This window comes from Martes martes (assembly GCF_963455335.1).
Source record: "Martes martes genome assembly, chromosome: 12".
NCBI lineage: Eukaryota > Metazoa > Chordata > Mammalia > Carnivora > Mustelidae > Martes > Martes martes.
Genome location: NC_137900.1, coordinates 65210366 through 65236429, shown reverse-complemented (window position 1 = coordinate 65236429; position 26064 = coordinate 65210366). Strand labels below are relative to the sequence as shown.

Genomic DNA, 26064 nt, shown 5'->3' with positions numbered 1-26064 from the left:
CTGGTGAGCCTGTGGCGGTGTTTTCTCCCAGTGTGTCCAACACACGTGAACTCTCCTCTCTCCTGGTACCAAACTGGCCATGTTTTGCAGTTCTGGTTCATGTGTGTTAGTTGTCTCACCCGTTGCAGTGTCAGTTCTTCAAAGGCGGGAACTTTTTTCTTTTTGTTTTTGTTTTTGTTTTTTTTTAGTTCTAGTTCTCCCATTTAAGTGGAGACCAAACTATTCATTCATTTTTGAATTTCTTGCATCTGACAATTTCTGGGAGACAGAGACTGCTTGTTAAAAGCTTGTTGCATTGAGTTACTGGCAAGTTGGCCTGAACATAGAACTCTCCATACTGCAAATTTCTTAGCCTTTGCTCTTAACCTGATAATTAGAATTAGTGTGTATGTATGTGTGTACACTGATTTTTCATTTTACTGATGGGAAACGGAAGTAAAGTGACTTAACCAGTGTCAGACAGCTTAACATCTAGTCAAACCAGAATTAAAATCCATATCTCCTGACCAAATACCTTCACACACCCATTACTTTCTTTTCTGTTCAGGTTAAACATGTGGGGGGTTACTGGTGCAGAAATGGTTAACAGCAAAACATTTCAGTATTTTACAAACCGTAGCCCTCATTTCTGCCTATTGGGATTCATAACTAGATAAGATGAAGGGAGCAGTAAAAGTTGTCAGTACAGTCATGGACTGCATTTTCACATTTTCACACTGTTCTCTGGATCGTTCCTCCCACTTTTCACTGGCAGACGTGGTGTTTTTGGTGTGGGCTCTCATTTTACATCTTTCTGTTTTTTATGTATTTAATTAGACATTACAGTACAGACAGTAGTCCCTAACTTTCAGTGAATTTGGACAAGTCTGAAACTGTGCTCTCAAACTTACAGACATTGGGAAGACAAATTAACTATTGTTGAACCATAAATATCATTTATTCTTATTTTTAAACAGATTAACTTCCTTTAATCAGGCTCTCTTTTTGTGGGAGTGAACATCCATAGTTCAGATGCTTTTTGATCCATGAGAGATCTATAAAATTAATTTTTTACTAATGAAAGTTATATCTGAGACATAGTATAATCTCTTTAAGTATTTTATCGCTTCTGTGTAATTCTTCACTTTTAAAAAGTGATATTATGAAGCCCTTATTGATGATTTAGTCACATTTTCCACTCTCTCTTTAGAGATTGTAAGACACAGTGGCCCCTGGGTCACTCCTTAGATGCCAGTTGGAATGTAGAGGTTTTGAACTGGAAGCTCCTTAAGAATCCTGTGGCCTGGGGAGAAACGTCTGTTAGGCAGGTGGTTCTTTGGTAGGATTTGTTGCTTTTTAAAAGGAGATTTATTGAGATATAATTAAGATAAACTGCACAAGTTTACATTATACAATTTAATGTTTGAAACTTGTATACACCTGTGAAGCCATCACCACAATCAAGATAGCATATCTGTCATTCCCCAAATTGTTCTTAGTCCCTTTCTTTTTTTTTTATTTAAAGATTTATTTATTTATTTATTTGACAGAGAGAGAGATCACAAGTAGGCAGATAGGCAGACAAAGAGAGAGAGAGAGGGAAGCAGGCTCCCTGCTGAGCAGAGAGCCCGATGCGGGACTCGATCCCAGGACCCTGAGATCATGACCTGAGCCGAAGGCAGCGGCTTAACCCACTGAGCCACCCAGGTGCCCCTCTTAGTCCCTTTCTGGTCCCGTTCTCCTCCCATCAGTCTCAGGGGACCATGGAACTGCTTTTTGTTCTTAGAGATTAGTTTGCATTTTCTAGGATTTTGTGTAAGTGGGATCATATGCTGTGTTGTGTGTGTGTGATGGTGTTTTTTTACTCGGCCTGGTTATTTTGAGATGGTTGCGCGTATCGTTCATGTTTATTACAGAGTGGCAGTCTGTTGTATGGCTCTGCCCCACAGTTTGCTTATACCCTTATTGACAGTTGGGTTGTTTACAGTTTGGGGCTATTACGAATAAGGCTGCTATAAACATTGAGGTACAATTCTTTGTACATATGCTTTCATATTTTCTGGGCAAATACTTAGCTGTGAAATACCTGGGTCATACGTTAGTTTATGTTTAACTTTGTAATAAACCGCCAAACTGCTTTCTGGAGTACTTGTACTGTGTTGCATATCTACTAGAGGAGTAGATGCATTCCAGCTGTTCCCTCTTCTTGCCAACACTTGGTATGGTTAGTCTGTCTAATTTAACATGGCTGTTAAATGATGAGCAGGTATAATAATTTCTTCCTGGGTTTTGAGAGTCCTTTATATATTACAAATGTAAGTTCTTTTTCAGGTGCGTAATTTGCAAATATTTTCTCTCATTACCCTCTCTTAAGGGTGTCTTTCTTTTTAATTGTGGTAAAACCCACAGAATATGAAATTTGCCGTTTTTACATTTTTAATTGTGCCGTTTGTAGCTTTAAGTCTATTCACATTGCTGTACAACCAGTCTTAATAACTTCATCTTGTAAAGCTGAAAACACTGCACTTATTAAACAACTCCCCATTTTCCCCAGCCCCCAGCCCCTAGCAACCACCATTTTACTTTTCATTTCTATGAATTTGATGACTCTAGATACCTCACATAAGTGGAATCATATAGTATTTGTTTTTGTGTCTGGCTTATTTCACTTATCATAATGTTAATGTCCTCAGGGTTCAGCCATGTTGTAGTATGTGTCAGGATTTCCTTCCATTTCAGGGCTGAATAGTATTCCATTGTATGTTATATAACACATTTTGTATACTCACTCATCTGTTGATGTACACTTGAGTTACTTCCACTTCTTGGCCGTTGTGAATAATGCTATGAAATACCTCTTTGAGGCTTTGCTTTCAGTTCTTTTGGATATAAACCCAGAAGGAGAACTGCTGAATCATATGGTAATTAAATTTTTTAATTTTCGAGGAACTGCCATACTATTTCCCCCAGTAGCTATCCCAATTTTACATTCCCACCAGCAGTGGACAAGGGGTCCAGTTTTCCCCACATCCTTTCCAACACTTGTTATTTTCTGTTTTTGTGATCACAGCTGTCCTGAGGGGTGTGAAGTGCTACTTCATCCTGGTTTTGATTTGCATTTCCCTGTTTAGTAACATTGAGCCTCTTTTCCTGTGCATGCTGGCCATTTGTATATCTTTTTTAGAGAAATATTCTGTTTGAGGCCTTTTCCCTGTTTTTAATCTGGTGAATTTTTGTTGTTAAGTCATAGGAGTTCTTTATGTATTGTATTCTGGATATTAACCCCCTATTAGATAAATGATTTGCAGTTACTTTTCCCCATTCTGTTGATTATATTCTTTGCGCAGAAGTTTTGTTTTGTTTCGTTTTAAGATTTTATGTATTTATTTGAGAGAGAGAGTGTGTGTGTGAGAGATCACGAGCAGGGAGAAGGGATAGAGAGAGAAGCAGGTGTGCCCCATTGAGCAGGGAGTCTGAGCAGGACTCAGTCCCAGAACTCTGGGATCATGACCTGAACTGAAGGCAGACACTTAACCAACTGAGCCCCGCAGGGTCCCCAAAAGTTTTAAGTTTTGATGTCCAGTTTATCTTTTTACATTTGTTGCCTATGCTTTTGGGGTCCTAGTTAAAATTAGTTAAAATCATTGCAGATCCAATGTTCTGGAACTCTTCTACATTTTCTTCTTAGAGCATTACAGTGTAGGTTGTTATGTTTAGTTTTTTATCCATTTTTAGCCATTCTGAGTTAAATTTTGTGTAGAGTGCAACATAAGGATCCAATTTTTGCATGTGGACATCCAGTTTTCCTAACACCATTGGTTGATGAGAGTATCCTCTCCCCACTGAATGATCTTAGTACCCTTCATCAATAAACATTTGACCATATGTGTGAAGGTTTGTTTCTGGACTCTGTTCTGTTCCATTTGTCTGTATGCCTGTCTTTGTGCCAGAACCACGACTTTTTGATGACTATAGCTTTATATACTGAGTTTTGAAATCAGGAGGTGTGAGACCTTGAATTCTGTTTGAGAGTGTCTTTTGAAGGCCATATATTCTTAATTTGATGAAGTCCAACTTACTTATTTAAAATGGATTATGCTTTTCATGCTGTATCTAAGAAATCTTTGCCTTATGCAGGATCTCAGAGATTTTCTGGTATGTTTGCTTTCATAAGTTTTGTAGTATAAAGTTTTACATTTTGCTCTCTGATCCATCTGGAGTTAATTTTTACATGTGGCACAATGTATGGATTGGAGTTCATTTTTTTGCATATAGTTATCAAGCCGTTCTGATATTATTTGTTGAAAGGACTATTCCTTCTTCATTGACTTTGCATCTTTTTCAAAATCAGCTGACTGTATAGGTGTGGATCTATGTCTGATCTCTCTGTTCTGTACTGTTGGTGTGTTTATCAGTGACTGATTTGTCTGTGTTTATACTGGTACCACACTTTCTAGATTACGGTAGCTTTATAAGTCTTGAAGTCAGTAATATATAAATCTTCCAGCTTTGTACTTTTTTTTCAACGTGGTTTTGCTATTTTAGTTGCTTTGGCTTTCTGTATGACTTTTAGAATCGGCTTGTTAATTTCTAACCAAAGTGAGGGGGAAAAGGTGCAAAGATAATACAGTGAGTTCTCTTAATAGTCCTTTACGCAGTTTATTCTGATGTTGACATATTACATTACCCTGCTACATTTCTTACAACTAAGAAACTATTTCTGTCCCAAAATCCAGGATATTGCATTTAAGTATCAGGTCATTTTGACAGTTGGTAGTTTTGAGGAGTGTTGATCAGGTATTTTGTAAAATATTCTCATTTTGGGTTTGTCTGGTGTTTTTTCTTAAGTCTCACACATTTTTGTGAAATCTGTCCCTAGTTATGTCTTGGTTTTGGGTGCTATTCTAAATGGCATTGATTTTTAAATTTAAATTTCTGCTTGGTAACTGATAGAAGTAAAACTGATTTTTGTATATTGATCTTATATCCTGGTACTTAATAATTCTAATACGTTTTTTGTAAGTACGGTTGGATTTTCTACATAGACAATTATGTTGTATGCAAATAAAAAGTTTTACTTTTGGTGGTCTGTATGTCCTTACAGTATTCTTTTTGGCAAATGTACCCACTTGCTGCTTTAGTATTAATTTCTCTGAGATAGAAGATATATAAAGCTTTCTAGCAAAGGCAGAAGGTGACTTCAGATTGAAGATACCATTCTGCCCACATGGGGCTTGTTCTTATTAATTACCTTCTGGCACTGTGGCAGCCTACTCTTTCCTGCCCTCTGATACGTTGTCTGTCTTGCTTCTGGTGTACTATGTCACTCAGGCTTTCCATCCAAAGTAAGAGTGTTATTCTTGGAAAAGTTCCTATGAAAAGTTTCTAGTCATATTGCTGGGAAAAATCGATGTATATAATGCTCACGTGGATTTAGATGTGCTTTTACACACATTACTTTTGTTATCTTCACCATAGCACCTTGAGTCAGATAGTGTTATTCATTCATCCAACAAAAAGTTTTCTGAATATGCCTTTTGTCATGCAATATGCACAGGTTCTAGACATATAGCAACGAACTAGATATACCCAGAAAGGCAAGAGCAGTAAATACACAATTGCTCCTCGTGAAACTTCTCTGAAGAAAGGTGTTGGATGCTTTGAGATAATCCAGGTCTGACTTAGTTCAGGAGGGGGGTGGGTAGAGAAGGGCTTTTTGAGACAAAGCTGTGAGGCCTGAAAACAGAATAGGAATTTTTAAGGGAAATAGAGGAAGAAGTGTATTTTAGGCAGAAGGAAGAGTAGGTGTGAAGTTTCTGAGGTGGGAAGGAACACGAGGCTTTCAGAGAGCAGAGGTATGTGATCAGTCACTTTACAGATGAGGACACTGAAAGACCCAGAGGGGTTGAGTGATTTGCCGGGGTTTCAGAATGATTCAGCTTGTACCAGGTAGCTTGAGTATTTTGAAGGTCAAAATAAAGTAAATTGGATTACTCATAGAAACTGAGGATTCACCCAACTTCTACATAAAAATGTCTGTTACAAATTATAGTCTGTTTAAATTATCTCCAGTGGGTAAGTGTATAAACAAAAATGAAATTACATGTATGTGGCGTTATTATTCCTCACAGTGTGTGGCCCAGCCTCCACTAAGTTAGACTTCTCTGTTCTAATACCAGAACCCCACTGTTTACCAAAGTTATATACAGTTGGACAAGTTACTTGAAAAATCACTAAACTTGAGTCAGCACTTGTTGCCACAGTGTATGTGCGTGTGTGTGTGTGCATGGAAAGAAAGAGAAATCTGGCAACCAGATGTGATAAAAAGTGTTAATCTAGGTGAGGGTGTACAGGTGCTCACTACATTACTTTTTCGTATTTTATGTGAGTTGGAAAATTTTCAAATACAAAGTTGGTGTAAAAAGTCTGTGAACCTGGAGCACCTGGGTGGGTGGCTGTTAAGCATCTGCCTTTGGTTCAGGTTGTGATCCCAGGGTCCTGGAATCAAGCCCTATGTTCGTCTCCTTGCTCAGTGGGGAGTTTGCTTCACCCTCTCCCTTTGTCCCTCTCCCCACCTGTTCTCTCTCTCCCTCTCTCTCCAAATAAACAAATAAATAAAGTCTTTAAAAAAAAAAAAAGACTCCTAACCTGTACTTTGTCTTTGGTTAAGAAAAGAGCTGGAAGGAGTGTCTTGTTGCTTGAGAGTTTTTGAGAAAATATGTGTGGAAGAAGCTTGAAATCTGTACAGGTGTGCTGTGCTATTGTTAATTATAATTTCTGTTTATTTTTACTGTGATAAATGGCCTTTAGCACAGTCATTGAATTTGAAAAGAATTTTCTTGAATAGACTTTTCCTGGCATTTTGAGGACAACTTAGAGCCACTTGGTGACTTCTGGAAACACCCACAGTTCTGTCAGTGGCTGTCAGCATTTTTCAGTGCAGACCTCCTGTGAGCAGGTCTGGCAGTTGAGGCCATTTTGTTGGTCGTGAAACTGCGTTCTTTCATGAGTTGTTACCTCCTGGGCATGAGCATGTCTGTCTGACCACCAGCTGTCATGGAAGGTAGATGTTCCTTTGTGAAGAGTCTCCCATTACCAGGTGGCATTTATGCCCATAATTGCAAAGATGGCTTATTAGTTAAGAAACAGAATAAATCCCTATCAGTAGGTAAAATTAAGAGTCTCATGCTCTACCGACTGAGCTAGCCGGGCTCAGTAGGTAAAATTAAGAAAACCAGCTTATCTTATCAATATATGCTGAAAGACTTGACCAGAAAAAAATGTAGGTTCTTGGAAGAAATTAATGTGGCAAAATGTATGAATCAGCCCTGGCTTGCATGGAATTTTTAAAAACTAAAATGACTATTTTATTGCTTCCTAGTAGGTTGCAAGCTTGAAGTGAGGTGTGACCCATATCTGAATTTAGTTATGAAATCTAACTTAGGGATAAATTTTGTATATTGTCTTGGGAATTTCTGCCAGTGCTAAGTTACATTTTTTTTTTCTTTATTAGCCCTGTTTAAGAATTAAGGATGAGGGGTACCTAGGTGGCTCAGTCGGTTAAGCATCTGACTCTTTATTTCAGCTCAGGTCATGATCTCAGGATCGTGGGATCGAGCCCCACATCGGGCTCTACACTGGGCATAGAATGTGCTTGAGATACTCTCTCTCCCTCAGTCTTGTTCCCTCTTCGCTCTCCCTCAAATAAATAAATAAATCTTTTTAAAAAAGAATTAAGGATGAGGTGAGACTGTAAGGTCAAAAACCAAACAACATAATTATATAACTATTAAAATGTGATGGCTCTAATTTTCATAAAACATTCCAAGTGAATATTTCAAAGTAGTCCCTTTAGGGAGGAAATACATGTACTCATTCCTTAGAATGTGTCGGAAATTCTTTGGGAGTTGTCTTCTATGCCACTTTCCTAGTGGTCAGGAAGGCCCATCTCCGTGCACAGCCACAGAACACCCTTCTTTGGTTTGCTGCCTGCATTTTCTTCTCTCTCTCTCCTCCACCTGTCAGCATCCTGTGGACTGTTTTCTGCCATACCTTGACCACCTCACTTCTTTTTTTTTTTTTTTTTTTAGATTTTATTTATTTATTTGACACAGAGAGAGAGAGAGATCACAAGTAGGCAGAGAGAGAGAGAGAGAGAGAGAGGAGGAAGCAGGCTCCCCGCTGAGCAGGGAGCCCGATGCAGGGCTCGATCCCAGGACCCTGGGATCATGACCCGAGCCAAAGGCAGAGGCTTTAACCCACTGAGCCACTAAGGCGCCCCTCGACCTCACTTCTTTAAATGCCCTTCCTAGGACTTGGTTTGTTCAAATGTTGAGCTAAATAGGCCGAGAATGTAGAATAGGAGAAAGAAGGCAAAAGTAGATATTAACAGGCTAATTTCACCCAGTCTGCCCTTTTGCGTCTACGTATGAGCTAGATGCAGCAGCTTTAATCCCCTCTCCTGTCCCCTGACCAAAAAAAAGCGGGGGGGGAGGTGGTGGGAACTATGGAAAGAGAATTTTGAACTCAGACTGACACTAGAGTGTCATCCAGAAGCTTCCCATGTTTTAAGCTTAGGCATATATTTTTGAAACCCCAGTGTAAAGCTTGTAGCTTAAATAACCCTCATCTTAGGGTTCAAATTTAGTTCACCTTCTGAGCCCCTGAATTCTCCATTTGTTGCATTTAAAGTAGGGAACAGAGTAGGAGGAGAGAAGTAGGAGGAAGAGAAAAAGGGAAAAGGAAGTCAGGGCAATTAAAGAGAATCAAGAGGCAGAATGTTATGGAACAACCTGTTCCCCACCTGGTGGGCATCTATATCTGAGTTCTGATGGCAGCAGAGCAGGTGTCCTCACTCACCCTGCACAGGACTCAGGTGTCCAGTTTCATCCATGTCACAGATCTGACAATCACCCTTTTAGCTTCTCCCGCCATGTGTGTGTGGGGGGGAGGGGGGGTCCCCTACAAGGAATCTCTACATCTCGGGTGAGGATATATTTATTGCTGACTTACCATAGTGGGTTTCTCTTATACTGTACTTTGGGAATCCACACTGGTATATCTTTTTGGTACATGTATTATGTATTAAGAGTTTTATGACTTTCATTTAAGATTCTAGCCTGTGGAAACAATTAGTCGCAGTAGTAATCGTAATAGTAATGATGATAATAATAATGATAAAATGTAAACTGTGTAATTGCGGGGACCTTGTCTTTTTACCCTTGTGTCCCCAGCACTGGAAGGGTGCCTCGCTCGAAGGAGGCACCCCATTATAGTTGTTGAACAGATGGATGGATAGATGTAATGAGTAGTAACCAGCATTTATGAACTGTTAGTTTTGTAGGTACTCCATTAAGAATTTCATATGGATTATCTCATCTCCCAGCAATATGATTAAGTATTTTCTGCAATATTTCACCAAATCTAATTTGCCATTGATTCTAAGGCACTTTTATCTGTAGCTGAAAAAAAAACTGAGAAAAATTGAACTATAAGACAGTACTTTTCACTTAGAAATTTTATCATGAGAACTATTTTGGACTTAAAGGTTTTTTCGTCATATCATTAGTGTGTATACCTAAAAAGGAAAATAAATTTGTTCAAGTAATCCTGAAAAAATTTCACATTCAGAATCTGACTATGTATATCACTTTCTGATTCTGAGTCATTAATTTTTGTGTTTTTTCCACATAATACTGACTTCTGTGCCATTAAGAGTGTTGGTAGTGCTTTTGATTGGAGAGCATTATTCTGCTCTTCCTGGGATTTTCTTCCAAGCTGCTGATACCCATTCTGCAAGTGTTGATGCTGGCGCTTAACTGTTTGGCTAATCTCAGAGCTTATTTTTTTCTCCATTGAAACATGTCACTGCTTGTTAAGCAACTTCTATTCAAAGTCAGCAAGATACAATCAAAATTTGGGGGGTGTTTGGGTGGCTCAGTCAGTTGAGCGGCTGACTCTTAATTTTGGCTCAGGTCATGATCTCTGGGTCCTGGGATCTTGTGCTCAGTGGGGGGTCTGCTTGAAGATTCTTGTTCCCTCTGCCCCTTGCGCTCTCTCTCAAGTACATGAATAAATCTTTGAAAAAAAATGTTACCAGTGGTTTTCCCTAGTGGTGGTTGAATTACAAATGGTTCTTGTTTTCCAAAATTTCTACACATACACACAATTAAATTTGCCCTCTCTTCAGCTGCTGATCATGGTCTCCCTTTATCTCACCTTCTGTGTCCTCCTTATATGGGGAGTTTGGAAATTGAATTCATCACTCTTCCTGGTGGTCTTGCTGCTTTAGATGTGGAAAGACTCCTCAATCTGCCCCTGGTGGGACCAGGATCTCTGCTGACCTCCAGTGGCTCTAGGGCGCATGGCATACAGCAAGAGACATTCCAGACATTACTTGCGGGGAAGTGCAAAACATTCACACTCCTGCTAGCATTTTAGGGAAGTACTTTGTCATTGTCCTTGAACTACGCAGCACTTGCTCCCAAATAGCAGAGTTAGTCTTACCTGTGTGCCTTCCGGTACAGCTTGAACCTTCTATAGTGGAAATTGAGGAGCTTTTATAAGAGCTATATGTAAATGAGGCATTAAGAATAAGAAAATAATTGTAGACAGCAGTATTGTATTAAAAACAAACTTGCTAAAAGATTCGATCTTAATTATTCTCACCATAAAAAGTGATAACTACTGAAGTGGTAAGGTGCTAACTAGCGCCACAGCGACAGTCGACAGTCGTATTGCAGTATATAAATAAATGTATCAACATTGTATACCTTCAACTATACAGTGGTATATGTCAAATATATTTCAACTTAAAAACTATAAAGAAAATGTGCGCTTAAGAATTCATATGCACTTAAGAATTCATGTGCACGAAACAGAACTTGGATGCCTGACTCCTGAGTCAGTTTCTAGGCTTTGTTTATAATTTTTGTTCGGGGCTTTATTTTGTTGTGGTGTTTTGTTGTTTTACCCTCATTGTGGAGAAGGCATGGTTTGGGAATGGAAAAGGGTACAGAGGCAGCAGTGGCCCTCATCCCTGAACCAAAAGAACAGTGAGACCTTCCTGTTGAAATCATCTTCCATTGGTAATCACAGTGGGGAGAGACACTGCTGAGATGGAGAGAGAGGCAGTTTCCCTGCGTGTGGAGCCCTGCTGGGCAGGAGTGAGGAAGGTGGGCTGGCGGGCAGGCAGAACCCATCAAGGGAAAGTAAGTGACCATTGAAGCAAAAGTACATGCTAATTTTCTAATCAGGGAGCTGTTAACCTTCTGAAATTTATAATTCCTTTGACATGCATTTTAACATTTGATCCATCTAGTTAATTAAAAAAAACATTTATTATACCCCTTAAATCATTCTTTGTTATATTGTCAAAATGTCACATTATAATTATCTTAAAATCATTTTTGACCAAAGCCTGTAAAAAGTCACCTTTATGTCTGAGATTATTGATCAATGTAATTTTAAGGTTTTTGCTTCTTAATAATTAAAAGCCACCTCATTATGCAGCACACCTGCTGCCACAGTGTTGTTTGAGAATCAAGCAGGCAAGTATCTATTCCTTTAATAGTCTTCAAGTATTATTTAATTTGTTTCTATCCATAACTAGAATTTTAAGGCAACCTAAGGGTTGTAATGTTAAAGTTTGTAAACAGACTCTTGTTATTTCTGCCAGGACTGTTGCAGTAGCTTCCTTACTAGTCTCCCTGATTCTCCCTGATTTACCGCCAGGTGAATATTTTTAAAGCCCCGTTCTGCTGCTTCAGTGGCTGCTTATCACAGGTAAAATTCAAACTCCATTAACCTAGAATTTAAGACTCTCTGGAGTCCACCTATAACCTCACTTACTTTACTTCTGTTTTACGCATGTTTGTTATCAGCACACTATTTTCCCATTATGCCCACTAATTTAAGAAAGTTAATGACTCCAACAGTGTTTCTTATTGTCCATTTTCCTACTGATCCTTAGGCTATAAATAGAAAATGGATGTTTCCAGTTAGACTAGTTCCTTTCTTAATGGGTCTGCGTCATAAACTTTCTGCCAAATCCTTTGGGGATTAGAAAAATTCTATGGCTTTCTGCTGCCAAGTTAGGCACCAGCTAGGCTAGTTTAGCTTTACTAACATTGAATGTGCACCGGAATTGGACTTAGTAGGAGTATCTTCCCTTTGTAGGGCTTGATTTTACTGAATTTAAAAACTTTTAATTATTATTTTGCAAAAAAGGATGTTTTGCAAAAAAGGATGGGTAAAATGTTATCTGGTAGTTTTAATTTGTAACTTCTTGATTACAGATGAGCATGTTTTTTTACACATTAACTTGGCTGTGTTTCTTTTATAAATCAACTGGTATCTTTAGCCCATTTATCTTTCTGGAGGTTCTTTGTTAATGGTTTTTAGGTATTCCAAATATTATTAATTTATCTCTAGTATGTGGCACAGGTATCTTCCAGTTTGTCTTAAAAATTCATGGTGTTCTTCAATATCTAGGTGCTTCCTTTGCCTATACAGCTTCAAAATCTGGCAAATATCTTGCTATGTGTTTGATGCTGATGCAGGCCCTTTCCACAAGTACACATTGTTTTCTAAGCACCACAAGGCCGTGTGGGATGTAACTCTATTCTTCTGGCCCAGCCTCCAGTTTTCTGTGCCCCATGCATTTAGTAATGTCCTCTGGGGAGAGCTTGCGGTGTGTCTCAGGGTCCTTCCAACCCCCCATAGTTCCCCCAGCCCAGGGGACTATGAAAAGCTTTGCTGAGTTCCCTGTCTATGCAGGCGTGGTTCTGAGCCCTAAATCTGCACAAATTACAGTTTTAATTTTTAAGAGGAATTACATAGGCAGCATATAGGAAAGAAAATAGCCAGTGAGTGATTTTTGCTCACTTAGGAATGGTCTGTTCCTTTCTAAGATTTCAGTTCACTTATTCTTCATTGGTTTCATGGTGTCTGATATCTTTTAAAATATGATGTAAAAAAATACATTCTTGGGGTGCCTGGGTGGCTCAGTGGGTTAAGCCTCTGCCTTTGGCTCAGGTCATGATCTCAGGGTCCTGGGATCGAGCCCTGCGTTGGGCTCTCTGCTCAGTGGGGAGCCTGCTTCCCCCTCTCTCTCTGCCTGCCTCTCTGCCTACTTGTGATCTCTCTCTCTTTGTCAAATAAATAAATAAAATCTTAAAAAAATAAAAAATATATATTCTTTTCCTAGTCATCACAGCAGGACCAGTAGATTTCTGCCACCTACTACATCCTTCTTGGAAATGGAAATTCTTTAGGAGGTTCCCTTTTGGGTTTTCTATGAACCCAGTAACATCTCCTGCAAGTAATAATATTTTTATTTCTTTTCTAGTGTATCTACTCTTTCTTTTTCCACTGACTGGGAACTCCAGTACGGTGTGGTACAGAAGCCATAGCAGGCATCTGTGTCTCTTTCCTGATCTCGGCAGGATAGCTTTCAAGTGTTTCACTATCAAGTTGTTTGGTATTTGCTTATTTGGGTACCCTTTATCTGATTAAGGAGGTTCCCTTCTATTTCTAGTTTGCCAAAAAATTTTAAGTGTGAATGGATTTTGAATTTTATCAAATGTTTTCCTGCTGCCTTTGAGAGGTATGGCAGTTCCTCTTATCCACGGTTTTGCTTTCCATGGTTTCGGTTACCGGCAGCCAAGTGCAGTTCCCAAGCAGGTGAACTGTCAGAGGGTCGGTAGTAGCCTCTCGTTATGTTATTCCTCTCACCTTATCTCTTCACGTAGGCATGTTATCATCTCATATCACCACAGGAGGGGTGAGTACAGCACAAGAAGGTATTTTGAGAGAGGGAGAGACCATGTTCACATAACTTTTATTACAGTATAGTATAATTGTTCTACTTTATTATTTGTTATGCTTAATCTCTTACTGTGCCTAATTCATAAATTAAACTTTATTATAGGTACGTATGTAAAGGAAAAAGCGTAGTATATAGAGGTTTCAGTACTATTCATGGTTTCAGGCATCCCCTGGGGGTCTTAGAACATATTCTCTATGGACCAGTGAGGGGGCCACTGTAGTGGAATTTTTCTCTTTTACTCTGTTAAGGTCATGAATTACATCGATTGATTTTCAAACATTAAACTGAAGTGCTGGACTAAATCTAGCTTGTGTGATGTTTTATCCTTTGTACACAGTGCCAAATTTAGTTTAACATTTTCTTTTCAAGTTTTGCATCTGTGTTCCTTAGTAAGACTAAAATATACTTTTCTTTTCTTATCATTTCCTTGTCAGATTTGGTGGAAAGATTATGCTGACCTCATAAAATTAGTTGGAAAATGTTCACTCTTTTTGTATTCTCTGGAATGTTTGTGTTAACAGCATTATTGGCTGCTTAAATTTTTGATAGAACTTGATGGTGAAGCTTTCTAGAAGTGGTTTCCTTTGTGGGATAGCTATGGATTATGTATTTAATTTACTTAATAATAATTTTAGGACTGTTTATGTTTTCTATTTATTCTGGTGTCAGTTTGGTAAGTTGTGTCTTAATAAGAATTTTTTGAAATTAATTTTTAAATTTTAATTCCAGTATTCATATATAGTGTCATAATTCATTTCAGGCATACAGTATAGTGATTCAGCAGCTCTACACATTACTCAGGGCTCAGGATGATAGGTGTACTCTTAATTCTCATCCCCTATTTCACCCGTCCACCCGTTCTCCCCTCTGGTAACCATCAGTTTGTTCTCTATAGTTTAGAGTCTGTTTCTTGGTTTTGTGTGTGTCTCTCTCTCTCTATCTCTCTCTCTCTTTTTTCGTTTGTTTCTTGAATTCTACATATGAGTGAAATCATATGGTATTTGTCTTTCTCTCCCTGATTTATTGTGCTTAGCATAATATTCTAGCTCCATCCGTGTTGATGCAAATGGCAAGATTTCATTCTTTTTCAATGGCTGAATAATATTCCATTGTATATATACACCACTTCTCTATCCATTCATCTATCAATGGACACTTGATTGGCCTCCATAATTTGGCAGTTGTAAATAATGCTGCAATAAATATAGGGGTGCATATATCCTTTTGAATTTGTGTTTTTGTATTCTTTGGGTAAATACCCAGTAGTGTGATTATGGGATTGTAGGGTGGTTCTGTTTTTAAGTTTTTGAGGAACCTTCATATTGTCTTCCATAGTGGCTGCACCAGTTTGCTTTCCCACCAACAGTGCAGGAGGGTTCCCCTTTCTCCAAATCTTCGCCAACACTTTGTGGGACGTAACCCCCACTGGGACTTAACCATTCTGATAGGTGTGAGTGATACCTCATTATGGTTTTGATTTGCATTTTCCTGGTGATGAGGGATGTTGAGCATTTTTTCATGTGTTTGTTGGTCAGCTGGATGGCTTCTTTGGAGAAATAATGGGAATTAAAAAACTTACCTAGGGGTGCCTGAGTGGTGCAGTTTGGTTGTGTCCAACTCTTGCTGTCGGCCCAGGTGGTGATCTCAGGATTGTTGGGCTCTGCATTCAGCAAAGTATCTGCTTGAGATTCTCTCTTCCTCTCCCTCTGCCCCTCCCCTCTCATTCTCTCTCCTCTCTCAAATAAATAAATCTTAAAAAAAAAAAAAGTTTATTTAAATCTCCAAACTTACTGGCATTGATAATACTCTCTTATCTGAGTTAAATATTCCTGCTACATTCCTTAAATTGTTTTCTCTCTCATTTTTCCCTTGACCAGTCTTTCTAGTGGTTTATCAATTTTATTAGTCTTTGCAAAGAACCAGATTTTAGCTTTTTGGATCTTCTTTATTGTATATTTGTTTTCCACTTCATTAATTTTTCTTTTACCTTTCTCATTCACTCCTTTATCCTTTGTTTTCTGTTTGTTCTTTTTATAGTTTTTTAAGATGAATGCTTAGCTCTTTGTTTTTCAGCCTTTCCCCTCTGACATAATCTATTTTAATGTCATAAATTCATTCTGCGTATCACTTTGGCTGCATGCTGCAAGTTCTTATAGATATTTTCATTATCACTCGGTTCACATTATTTTCCAGTTTCTCTTGTGGTTTTGTCTCCGATCCATGTCTATATAGTTTTTAATTCTCATTATGAGTTGAATCATTTGAAAGTTGTTGAGAACTTTTTTGTGACTCATCGTGTTTGTTTTTTATATGGTATACACACCTACCAAGAACGTGTGTTCTGCAGCTTTGGAATATTGTGTTCTGCATGTGTCAGTTCAGTCATGTTTCTTAGATGTGTTGTTCAGTTTCTCCTTTATTGGTTACATTTGTTGTATTGGTTACTGAAAGAAGTGTGTTAGTAATTTCCCACCTTGATTATAGATTTGTCTTTATAGTACTGTAAATTTTTACTTTATATGTTTCTAGACTGTTATTTTATATATATAAATTCAGAATTGTTGTATCTGCCTGGGAAATTGGACTTTTTGTTATGAAGGGTCCCTCTTGGTCTCTAGCAATGCTTTTTGCCTTAATGTATACTTATTTACTATTCACATAGCTATACAAGATTTCTCTCTTTTTTTTTTCAAGTTTTATTTATTTATTTGACAGACAGAGAGAGATAGATCACAAGCAGGCAGAGAGGCAGGCAGAGAGGGGGGAAGCAGGCTCTCTGCTAAGCAGAGAGCCCGATGCGGGGCTCGATCCCAGGACCCTGAGATCATGACCTGAGGCTTAACCCACTGAATCCCTCAGGATTAAGAAGTCCCCCAGGATTTCTTTTGGTTAGTTTTTGCACAGTATATTTTTCCCTAGCCTTTTTCTTTCAAGCTTTGAGCATCCTTATGATGTGTATTTTATAAGGATATGTAGTTAGATTTTACTTTTTGCACCTTGATCAAAGATCACTACTGTATGTATATGTAGATCAATTTCTGGACTCTATTCCATTGATCTATTTGTCTGTCTGTATGCCAGTAACACACTGTCTAGAGTCCTGTAGCTTTACAGTAAGTGTTGAAGTCCACTGGTGTAAGCCCTCTGGTTTTGTTCATCAGGGATATTGGTAATTTTCTTAAAATGTCTTTGTCTGGTTTTGGAATCAGGTTAATACTGGCCTCATAGAATGAGTTGGAAAGTGAACAATTCTCTTCAATTTTTAGGAAAACTTTGTGCAGAAATGGAATTATTTCTTCCTTAACTATTTGGTTGGATTGGCTAGTTCTCATCATGGATTTTTGCTGGTAGTTCCAGTTCAGATAAACATTACAGGGCTTTTACTTAATTTTCCCAATTTTCTGTTTGTATCCTTTTTTCTCTGATGCGGAATATCTTGACTCTTAATGGCATTAGCATAATTATTCATGCACTTTATGTGTGTTTATTTCAAAATAACAGTGCCAGTATTAAACTTTCCTTAAAACTAATTTTATTTTACTATTAAAAAATTTTCCATAGTTCCGGAGTTGAAGTATAAAACCAGGGTATGGTCAAGGAAATCTAAATTCCACCTGTGACCTCTTCTTGCTTTTTCTCCTATTGGTGGTGTAATTTTGGAGGGAGGAGGAGAATGGGTACAAAGATTATGTAAATATATATATATATATATACACACACACACACACACACACACACACACACACACATTTGCTGCTAGCCACATATAATGTGTGTGTATATGTGTGTGTGTTTATATTTCTTTCCCAAGTTTCTTCTCACACAAAATGACATACCTATACCCATCTTTCTGTACCTGGCTTTTTTGACTTAACAGTGTATCTTGGAGATGGCTCCTTAGCAGCATAAAGACATCTTTTTCATCCCTTTACATAACAGCCTAGTACTTCCCTGTATGGGTGTACCTCCTGTACTTAAGCAGTCCTCTCTTGATGGTATCTGGGAAGAAATAGTAACTTTTAAAAAGACATTTTCCATATTCCAGATCACAGCACTGTGGAACTGGCCAGTAGAATTACTTAACCTCATGTAACAGTATTTTTATTAAAACCGTTTTCATTTCTATATCACTGCAGACATTCACTTTATAATATGCCAAGTTTCACTATGTGGTGTCCTGGGGACTGAAGGGGCTTTTCATCAGGAAGCTAAAGTTCCTACTTTTTATTATATCTCTGGGCTGGTGTTTTTAGCCTTTGTGGCCTTTGCCTTACAGCAGGTGCTTTTGTTTATCTTAAAAGACTTCTGCTTGCTGACGGAAGCATGCCCACCCCTCTGTTTGCAGCACCAACGTAACCTCATTAATTCCTTGCTCAGGTGATAGAACCCACCATTCTTACAACACCTCAAAGATGGTTTTCTCATTATAACCCGTCAGGCTGAAAAAGTGATACATCCACTAGTCTTCTGCTTCAAGAAGTACCTGCTTCTAAATACATTAGTGTCTATATTAAGTCTCTGTATATTAAGATACCTTAATATTATTTCAGATTTCTGTGATTTGGTGAATAAAGTACTCTCTTTGGCCTCATATATAACCAGTGGGTCCCTTCTTTTCCTTAGGTGTGACTTCTGTTCAAAGGATTTTAGTAGTCAAGCACTATTTCCTCCTTTATAGATTTTCCATGGAGTTTACTGAAATGTGCTGTTAGTTACTGAGAACCCATATTCCGTACTTAACCCCTAATACATCGGTTTAGCTCTCTCTGATTGTTTATCCTAGAGAAAACACGAATACACCGGGACTTAACCAAATACTGTAAGTACTTTTCCCTCTTCCTGAGCAGTACAAAGACCTTAAAATACTTAGGATCCATTAACCTGCTTGTCACCTCTCCTACCCCAGCTTATATGCTCTTGGTGTCATCATGTGTTTAGTTTATGTCAGACCCCACAAGGCGTAACTGTCATTGTTTCGTATAGTCCGTATTCACTTAGATTTTTAAAGCCGCTATACTGAGTATAATTGACGTACAGTGAACTATGTATTTAAACTGTACAAATTGATACTTTTGACCTACGTATACACCCATGAAACTGTCAGCACACGTATGTGTATATTCTCTAGTACATTTGTTTCTACCGTAGAATCTCTTAGAAAATTAAGGTGGGGGAAATAAATTAAGGTGGTCAGCAAAGCCTTATTGCTGTTCTGTTGGTTTTGTTTTGTAGCTACTAGAAATGCGAGGCAGGGTAAGAGAATTGTCATGATTTCTTGTGCACCCATTTTAGAATTCTACCCTCATTTTACAACTAAGTTAAGAAAACAAAAATGTGGGACACCTGGGTGGCTCAGTCGGTTAAATGGCTGCCTTAGGCTCAGGTCATGATCCCAGGGCCCTGGGATTGAGCCCCGCATCGGGCTCCCTGCTCAGTGGGGAACCTGCTTCTCCCTCTCCCATTCCCTCTGCTTGTGTTCCTTCTTTCGCTGTCTCTTTCTGTGTGTAAAATAAAATAAAATAAAATAAAATAAAAACAAAAATGTCACCTTAGGCTACTTCAGTCTACTCTCTGATCCCCTCCATTTTAAAAATTCATTGTATCTTTTATCATTTTCATCCATGTGAGTAGTATGGCATTTGAGCTTTTCCAGTGCCTAGAAAATATTGATTTATTATATTTGCCACCTCTTGGAAAAAGCAGCAGAAATATTTAAAGGCTTTCACTTCCTGATTGAATCTATATCTTAGTAATTGTGATTTCTACAAATGAGATCAGTATACATTTTGATTTAGGTTCTTATTTTTAGACTATACATACTAATTTTAAGGGTGCGTGTGTGTGTGTGTATGTGTGTTTGTTCTTTTTAAAATCCCCAATGCCTGAGAATATACTGATAGGTCATACAAAGGGACTTTTTTTTATTGTTTAGTATATAGTGCTGACTTCTGGGTTTTTATTCTATTAGCTTACATAAAATTTGTGTATTTGGATTATAAATTATTCCACTAGCCAAAGAATCTAATATTTTTAGCCTTTGAGCATAGTTTTAAATTTAATTTTCCTTTATTAAATGATGTAAGAGATTCTCACAAGTATAAAGTGAGTTGAATAACTTTTCAAAATGAGAATTTTGCACATTCTAATTTTCTGACTGTAGTAATACTTACTAACACTAAGCTTACTGGGTCATGCATTTGTATTATCTCATTTAGTCCTTAATACAACCCTGTGTGGTAGAAATTATTTTCCTTATGTGACAGATGAAGACTCTAAGGCCGAGAGAGTTGACAGAACATATAAGTTCGTACAGCCAGTAAATAACAAATTTGGGATCTAAACCAGGCAACATATATCCAGAGCCTGGCCTTTTAATCGATATAAACTTGCCACAATTAATTTTTTTCTCTGACATTGTGAAGGAATTATATGAACCAAAATATTCTCACTAAATAATTGTAGGATTTTTGACTGTTGGACTCATGGGCTCACCTAGACACAAATACGAGAGTGAAGTTAATTTTGTTTTTCATTCTTTTAGCTGATATAGCCCAGAGATATAGGATAAGCAAATACCCAACCCTCAAATTATTTCGTAATGGGATGATGATGAAGAGAGAATACAGGGGCCAGCGCTCAGTGAAAGCTCTTGCAGATTACATCAGGCAACAAAAAAGCGACCCTGTTCAAGAACTTCATGACTTAGCAGAAATCACCACTCTTGATGTAAGTTCTTAACTTTTACTGAATCAAATGAACATGCCTGTTTAATTAATGTAAACAAAGTCTAATGTAATCAAAGAATCTGGACATTTTCTTGGAGTTCATTGCAATGGATCTGACATCTACAGACTTAGCGAGTTGAATTTTTCTTGAATTAATTCTCAAGGGAAATGCTCATGTTTTACTGAATCTTTGGATAAAATATGTAGCATACAGTAGAGCTGCACTAATTTAAATTAATTGAAGGCAAAGCAGAGCTTGAGTTGTGAAGACATAGAAGTTAATGTCAGGCAGACACAACCAGAGTTTGCCTATCTTCCTTAGTGGAGACACTCAGGATATCTGTGCTAATGACTCCTCTATCAGCTCTTTGTATAACTTTTAGGGTCCTCTAAAATAGTCCTTCTTAATAAAAACCCTTCCCATTGTATACTAAGTAGTGTTTAAAAAAAAAAAAAGGTACGGAGTTGGAGCTTTAGGTTGTCGTTGTCAGGTTTGAGATTTGACTTTTACCCTGCTTCCACGCTAAGAAGTTAGTTAGCCTTTCATGGGGCCTATCAGAAGAGACAAGGCTCCTGGGTCAGAGATAAAGGACTTCGTTGCTTACATCCTAGCAAACAATGTGAGCATGTTTGTGTGTCTCCCCTCCCCGCCCCCGAGTCCTGTGGAGGTGACATGGAGGGTCCAGATGGATACCTGCATGTGCCGTGCGTTCTGTGGTGGGAGAACTGGCCTCGGAGATCTGTGGTTTCCGACCCAGCAGTAAGCCTCCTCTCTGCCTGAGGGAGATCACCTCACCTCACCTCATGTGAGCACACTTCAGGGCTCCTTGCCGCGAGCACAACCCTGAGGGACAGCCTGGGTAAAGAGTGGTCAGGGTCCTGCATTTAGCTGCACCTACCTGTGTAGGCGTGTGAGAGACCCATGGAGGAGTCTCTGCCAGCAGTCACATGTTACGAATCGATGTATTATTTGAAGAATAGTCACCTTACTTAGGAGTTCGTCACCTTATTTAGTAAAAGATTTTCATCGATCAGTTAAAATAAAATGCTAGAAGGAAATGTTTATGATTATATTAGATGGGAGGTGAGATTGTTTTCAACCTAATGTAATCTTTAATAGTTTTGGACTAGGTGTTAAAATCCAAATATGTATTTATAGTGCTACGCCATTTGTAGATGATTGAACAACAGCTGGGTGAATGAAATAACATGTCTATAGCATCTCTATATATGTCTGCAAAATAATTACATACTTTATTTTACAGCGCAGCAAAAGAAATATCATTGGATATTTTGAGCAAAAGGATTCAGAAAACTATAGAGTTTTTGAAAGAGTAGCAAATATTTTGCATGATGATTGTGCCTTCCTTTCTGCATTTGGGTAAGTGTCTTAACTGAGAGTGTGTTAGTGGCTCTACTTGGCTGCCATGTGACATTCTTGTTGTGTGTGGTTATTTTCTGAAGATGACCTCTCCAGACGTGATCTCCATTCCCTTACAGTCACCAACCAGTCTTCCTTACACCTATCTTTGACTTCTTTTTAAGAGTTTAAAAGTCTGTTTATCCTTTCTGTACTGTATTCTATTTCAGAGTATGGGTGAGTGGAAAAGAACGGACAAGTTAACAGCTACCTCTCATGCTTTTATTCAGCTCATTTACTAACACTATTCTGTGTTCACACTTTCCAAACTGAAACAACTCCTACTCTTTCTCATGAAGAAGCATGGGCTTCGTTGTCTTGATTAATCTTTGGCTCTCCACCACCTTTTCTTCTGTCTTCCCTGTTCCAGAGGAACAGTACTTCAAGGTTAGCCTCTTTCCTCTTGTGTTTGTAACCGTCCCTCCTGGATCCTCTGTGACATTCATCCAGCAGTTGTCCTCGCTCTCCTGTGTTTTCACCCTGACCATTTTCATGACCTATTTTCTTTTGCCAAAAACATGATTCTCTCTTTCCTGACCTTTCTCTTCTATCTCTTGAGCTATAATCTGGTATCTTTCTTTTCATTTCTAAATTTTTCAAAGATTAGTTTATGGTTGGCCACCTTGAATTTCTTAAACCCCAACCAGTGAAAAATCCTTACTTACCCTTTGGAAAGCCAACTTTTGCCTGCGTTACTCTCGTGAGACTTCTCTCTGCACAGTCACAAACGGCTTCTTAATTGCCAGGTCCAGTGGCCTTTTTTCAGTCTTTAATCCTCTTCGGTTTCCCAGAAGGCTGGGACAATCAGCTACCCGGGCCTTTTTCTGCTGTGTCTATACTTGGGCTACCTTGAATCTCCCTGGCTTGCTCCTTACTTTTCTGACTTTCCCTCCTGTTTTTTCCTTTCTCTCTCAAAATGGTATCATTCTTCCCCTTTTCACTGGGGGTTATCGCCATCGTCCTCTGACTTTTTGTGGTATGATTTCTCTCTTTGCTTTGGCCCGTGACCGTTAGACTCCATTTTAGTGGCTAGCTTGAGTAGATTCCAGGTTTCTGGCATAGTCTGTCCTTTCCATTTTGTGACCTTTGTCCTTGTTGTAATGCTTCTGTAGATTTTGTGTGTGTTTTCTTGTGAACACTATCAGTGATTTTGGGAGATCAGTGTAGGAGTAAGTAACAGAGAACTTCTCCCGGCCCCATGGTTCCCCGCTTTGTGTGCGGCTGCTCTCCGGCCACACGGGCCCCTTGTTGGCTTCCTCAGACACAGCGGGCGCTTCTGCAGCGGGGCCCTCGCCCTTACTGTCTTGGTGTCTTAAGTGCTTCTCCTTGATCTCATCTCCTCAGGAAGAGCTTTCCTGGTAACTATCTATAAAATAGCACTGCCATCATGCAACTTGTCATTCTTTCGCCACTTAGTTTTCTACAGAACACCTTTTTTATGGGTGTTTGATCATCCAAAATAAATATATCTATTTGCTTCTCTTTTAACCAAAATGTAAGCTTCTTGAGAACACAGGCGCTGTCACTTTTGTTTACTGCTGTGTACCCAGTGCCAAGGCCATACCTGGTACAAGGAAGTGCTTAGTAAATAGTGAGTGAGTGAATGAATGAATGAATAGAAGGAGCGTGTTCTTCCTTTTCGTTCAGTCTTGGTTAAGATCCCTTGCACCTCCCTCCTGTACTGCTCTAGTCAGAAACTAGAGATAAATCAGCGTTCAAGTAACCCAAATATAATTTAGAGAGAAAAAAAAGTTGCCATTCAACTAAGTATTTGTTGTAGAATTCACTCACCAAACATTTATCGGGCACCTATTATGTGCTGGATACTGTACTGGGGCATAGGAAACAATGGTGAACAAATAAAACAAAAAAATTGGTTATTGGAGAATTATATTCTAATGATGGAGATGATTTTAGTTCATCTACTTTTTTTTTTAAATAAGTTTTGGTTTTAAAGAGTAAAAAGTAGAGAATTCTGATTGAGTCTGACTTAGAAACAAGTAATGTGTTTTTGTGATTGATCTATATGACCACATTAATGACCTTGATCCCCAGTTACTGGAAGCAGTCTGGTGTCAAAAATAGCTTTTTGGTGCTGAAACTGCCAATCCAAACTTATAAAATATTGAGTCACAAAAACAGCTAACTAAAATTTTCCTTTAAAAAAAATCTGCCTCATATTAAAGTTTTCCTTTAAGTACATGCATTTGTTGGTATTGCATAGTCTTACGAGGAGGAAAGATGATGACCGGTATATATTTCAAGTCATTATTATGCATACATTGCAAAACAGTCAGCCAATTCTGCTTCATTCAAGTATAACACTGCTATTATTAATCTTAAAAAGTATTACTACTACTACTTTCTTCTATTAGAGCTGTTTCAAAACCAGAAAGATACAGTGGAGACAACATAATCTACAAACCACCAGGGGTAAGTTGCTATTTCTTAGTGTGTATAATTTTAAATATAATTTAAATACATGTATAATCTATAGTTTTATATTTGTTAATTCACAGAATCATTGAATTTTAGTATAGAAAGGAACCTTAAGGCATCATCTCTTACTAATTCAAACCTTTCGAAGTAAAGATGGGGACACCTAGGCCCAAAGTTACATAAGGATTTAGTGGCCAAGCTGGGACTAGAGATCTCCTGATCCCCAGGCCTTATCCATCTCTCTCTTTTACATTCATTATAAGACCCAAATTCCCAAAAATGCTTCAGTGGTCTGTGATCATCACTTCTACCTGGGTCCGACCAGCCAAGCTCCCAAGTCCTCTGGGGTTTAAATTAACCTGATACTTGCCAGACAACAGGGAGCAACTAGGTTGCTTTTAAGCCTTCGCTAAGAAGTTAAGTGTATCTAAACTTAGAAGCAGGTCCTTAGGCCCAGACGATGGTAGCCACAACCAAGAGGCAAAAATCATGGTGTTTGTCATCTCAGTTGACCTGCTGGTCTGTCATTGCAATTTTTCATACACGCTCAAATGGAAAACTTGGTATTTTTTCGATTCATAGTTTTATTTTAGTGGTGTTTGCAGTGTCTTGATACACTAAAGGTTTTGATTTTTACGTAGTGAATGAATTTTTTGCTTAGAAAGCTCATTTCCTATTCTGAATTCCTATAACTGTTTGCCTGTATTTTCTGCAAGTGCGTTTCATTAATAGTAGGTTATGTAGTGTGACTATCTCCAGATTATCAGAATCCAGTGCCATTGGCTCATAAGTGCACGGGCTCGGAATGAGACTCCATTTTAGTGTCCAATCTGCCACCTTTCTAGGTGTGTAACTCTGGGAAAGTCTCTCAGCTTCTCTGTCCTTTGGTTTGTTCATTCATAAAAATAGCTGTGATTACACGAGTCCTTGCCTTATGGGGATGTTTCAGGGATTCACATAGTGAACACATAGAAAGTGCTTACAACAAACAGTGCTTGTAAGTCTACTTACAAGTATACAGTAAGTTTACTCAGTTAACGGCAGCTGTTATTTTTGTTGTCATTTTAAGCACTTCATAAATACTGATTTTGAGTGAATTGTGGAAAGAGATACTGTAGGTAAGTAATATTAGAGATAGCAATGCCTTAGATTTATATAGTATCTTATATTTCTCAATGCCTTCTCCTTGGAAGTTTCCAGATTTTCTTCTAACATTTTCAACTGTAAGGGATAGCTGAGTTAATTAATTTGGATAATTATTTTTCACAATGCCCACCATTGGTGAAGATACTGATAAACAATTAATTGACTCAGATCTGAGGAAAAGCAGAAGGCTTAAACATCACGGGTTGGATAACTAGGCCGCTGATAAATACAGAATTTTACAGCTCTCTTTCTTGGAAGTTCCATGGTTTTTGTTTTTTGGGGGGGAGGGTTTCGTTTGATTTTTGTACACCCTGTAGATTTTCTGGGCTCATAGATGGCTTTGAGAATGTGTTTTTGCTAGCACAGGTTAGATTTAATTATTTTTCCCCGCTTTTGTAACAGCATTCTGCTCCAGATATGGTATACTTGGGATCTATGACAAATTTCGATGGGACTTACAATTGGATTCAAGATAAATGTGTTCCTCTTGTTCGAGAAATAACATTTGAAAATGGAGAGGTACGACT

The 26064-nt window shown here is 38.3% G+C and overlaps 1 protein-coding gene across 1 annotated transcript in view; it reads left to right on the top strand.

Annotated features, from left to right (window-relative positions):
• Positions 1–26064, top strand: part of ERP44 (endoplasmic reticulum protein 44) — a 92909-nt gene that overhangs the window by 42697 nt on the left and 24148 nt on the right. Inside the window, exons 5-8 of the mRNA XM_080820723.1 lie at positions 20349–20533; positions 21798–21913; positions 24328–24385; positions 25940–26056. Coding sequence (XP_080676849.1) covers positions 20349–20533; positions 21798–21913; positions 24328–24385; positions 25940–26056 — 476 coding nt within the window. The remainder of the gene's footprint in view (positions 1–20348; positions 20534–21797; positions 21914–24327; positions 24386–25939; positions 26057–26064) is intronic.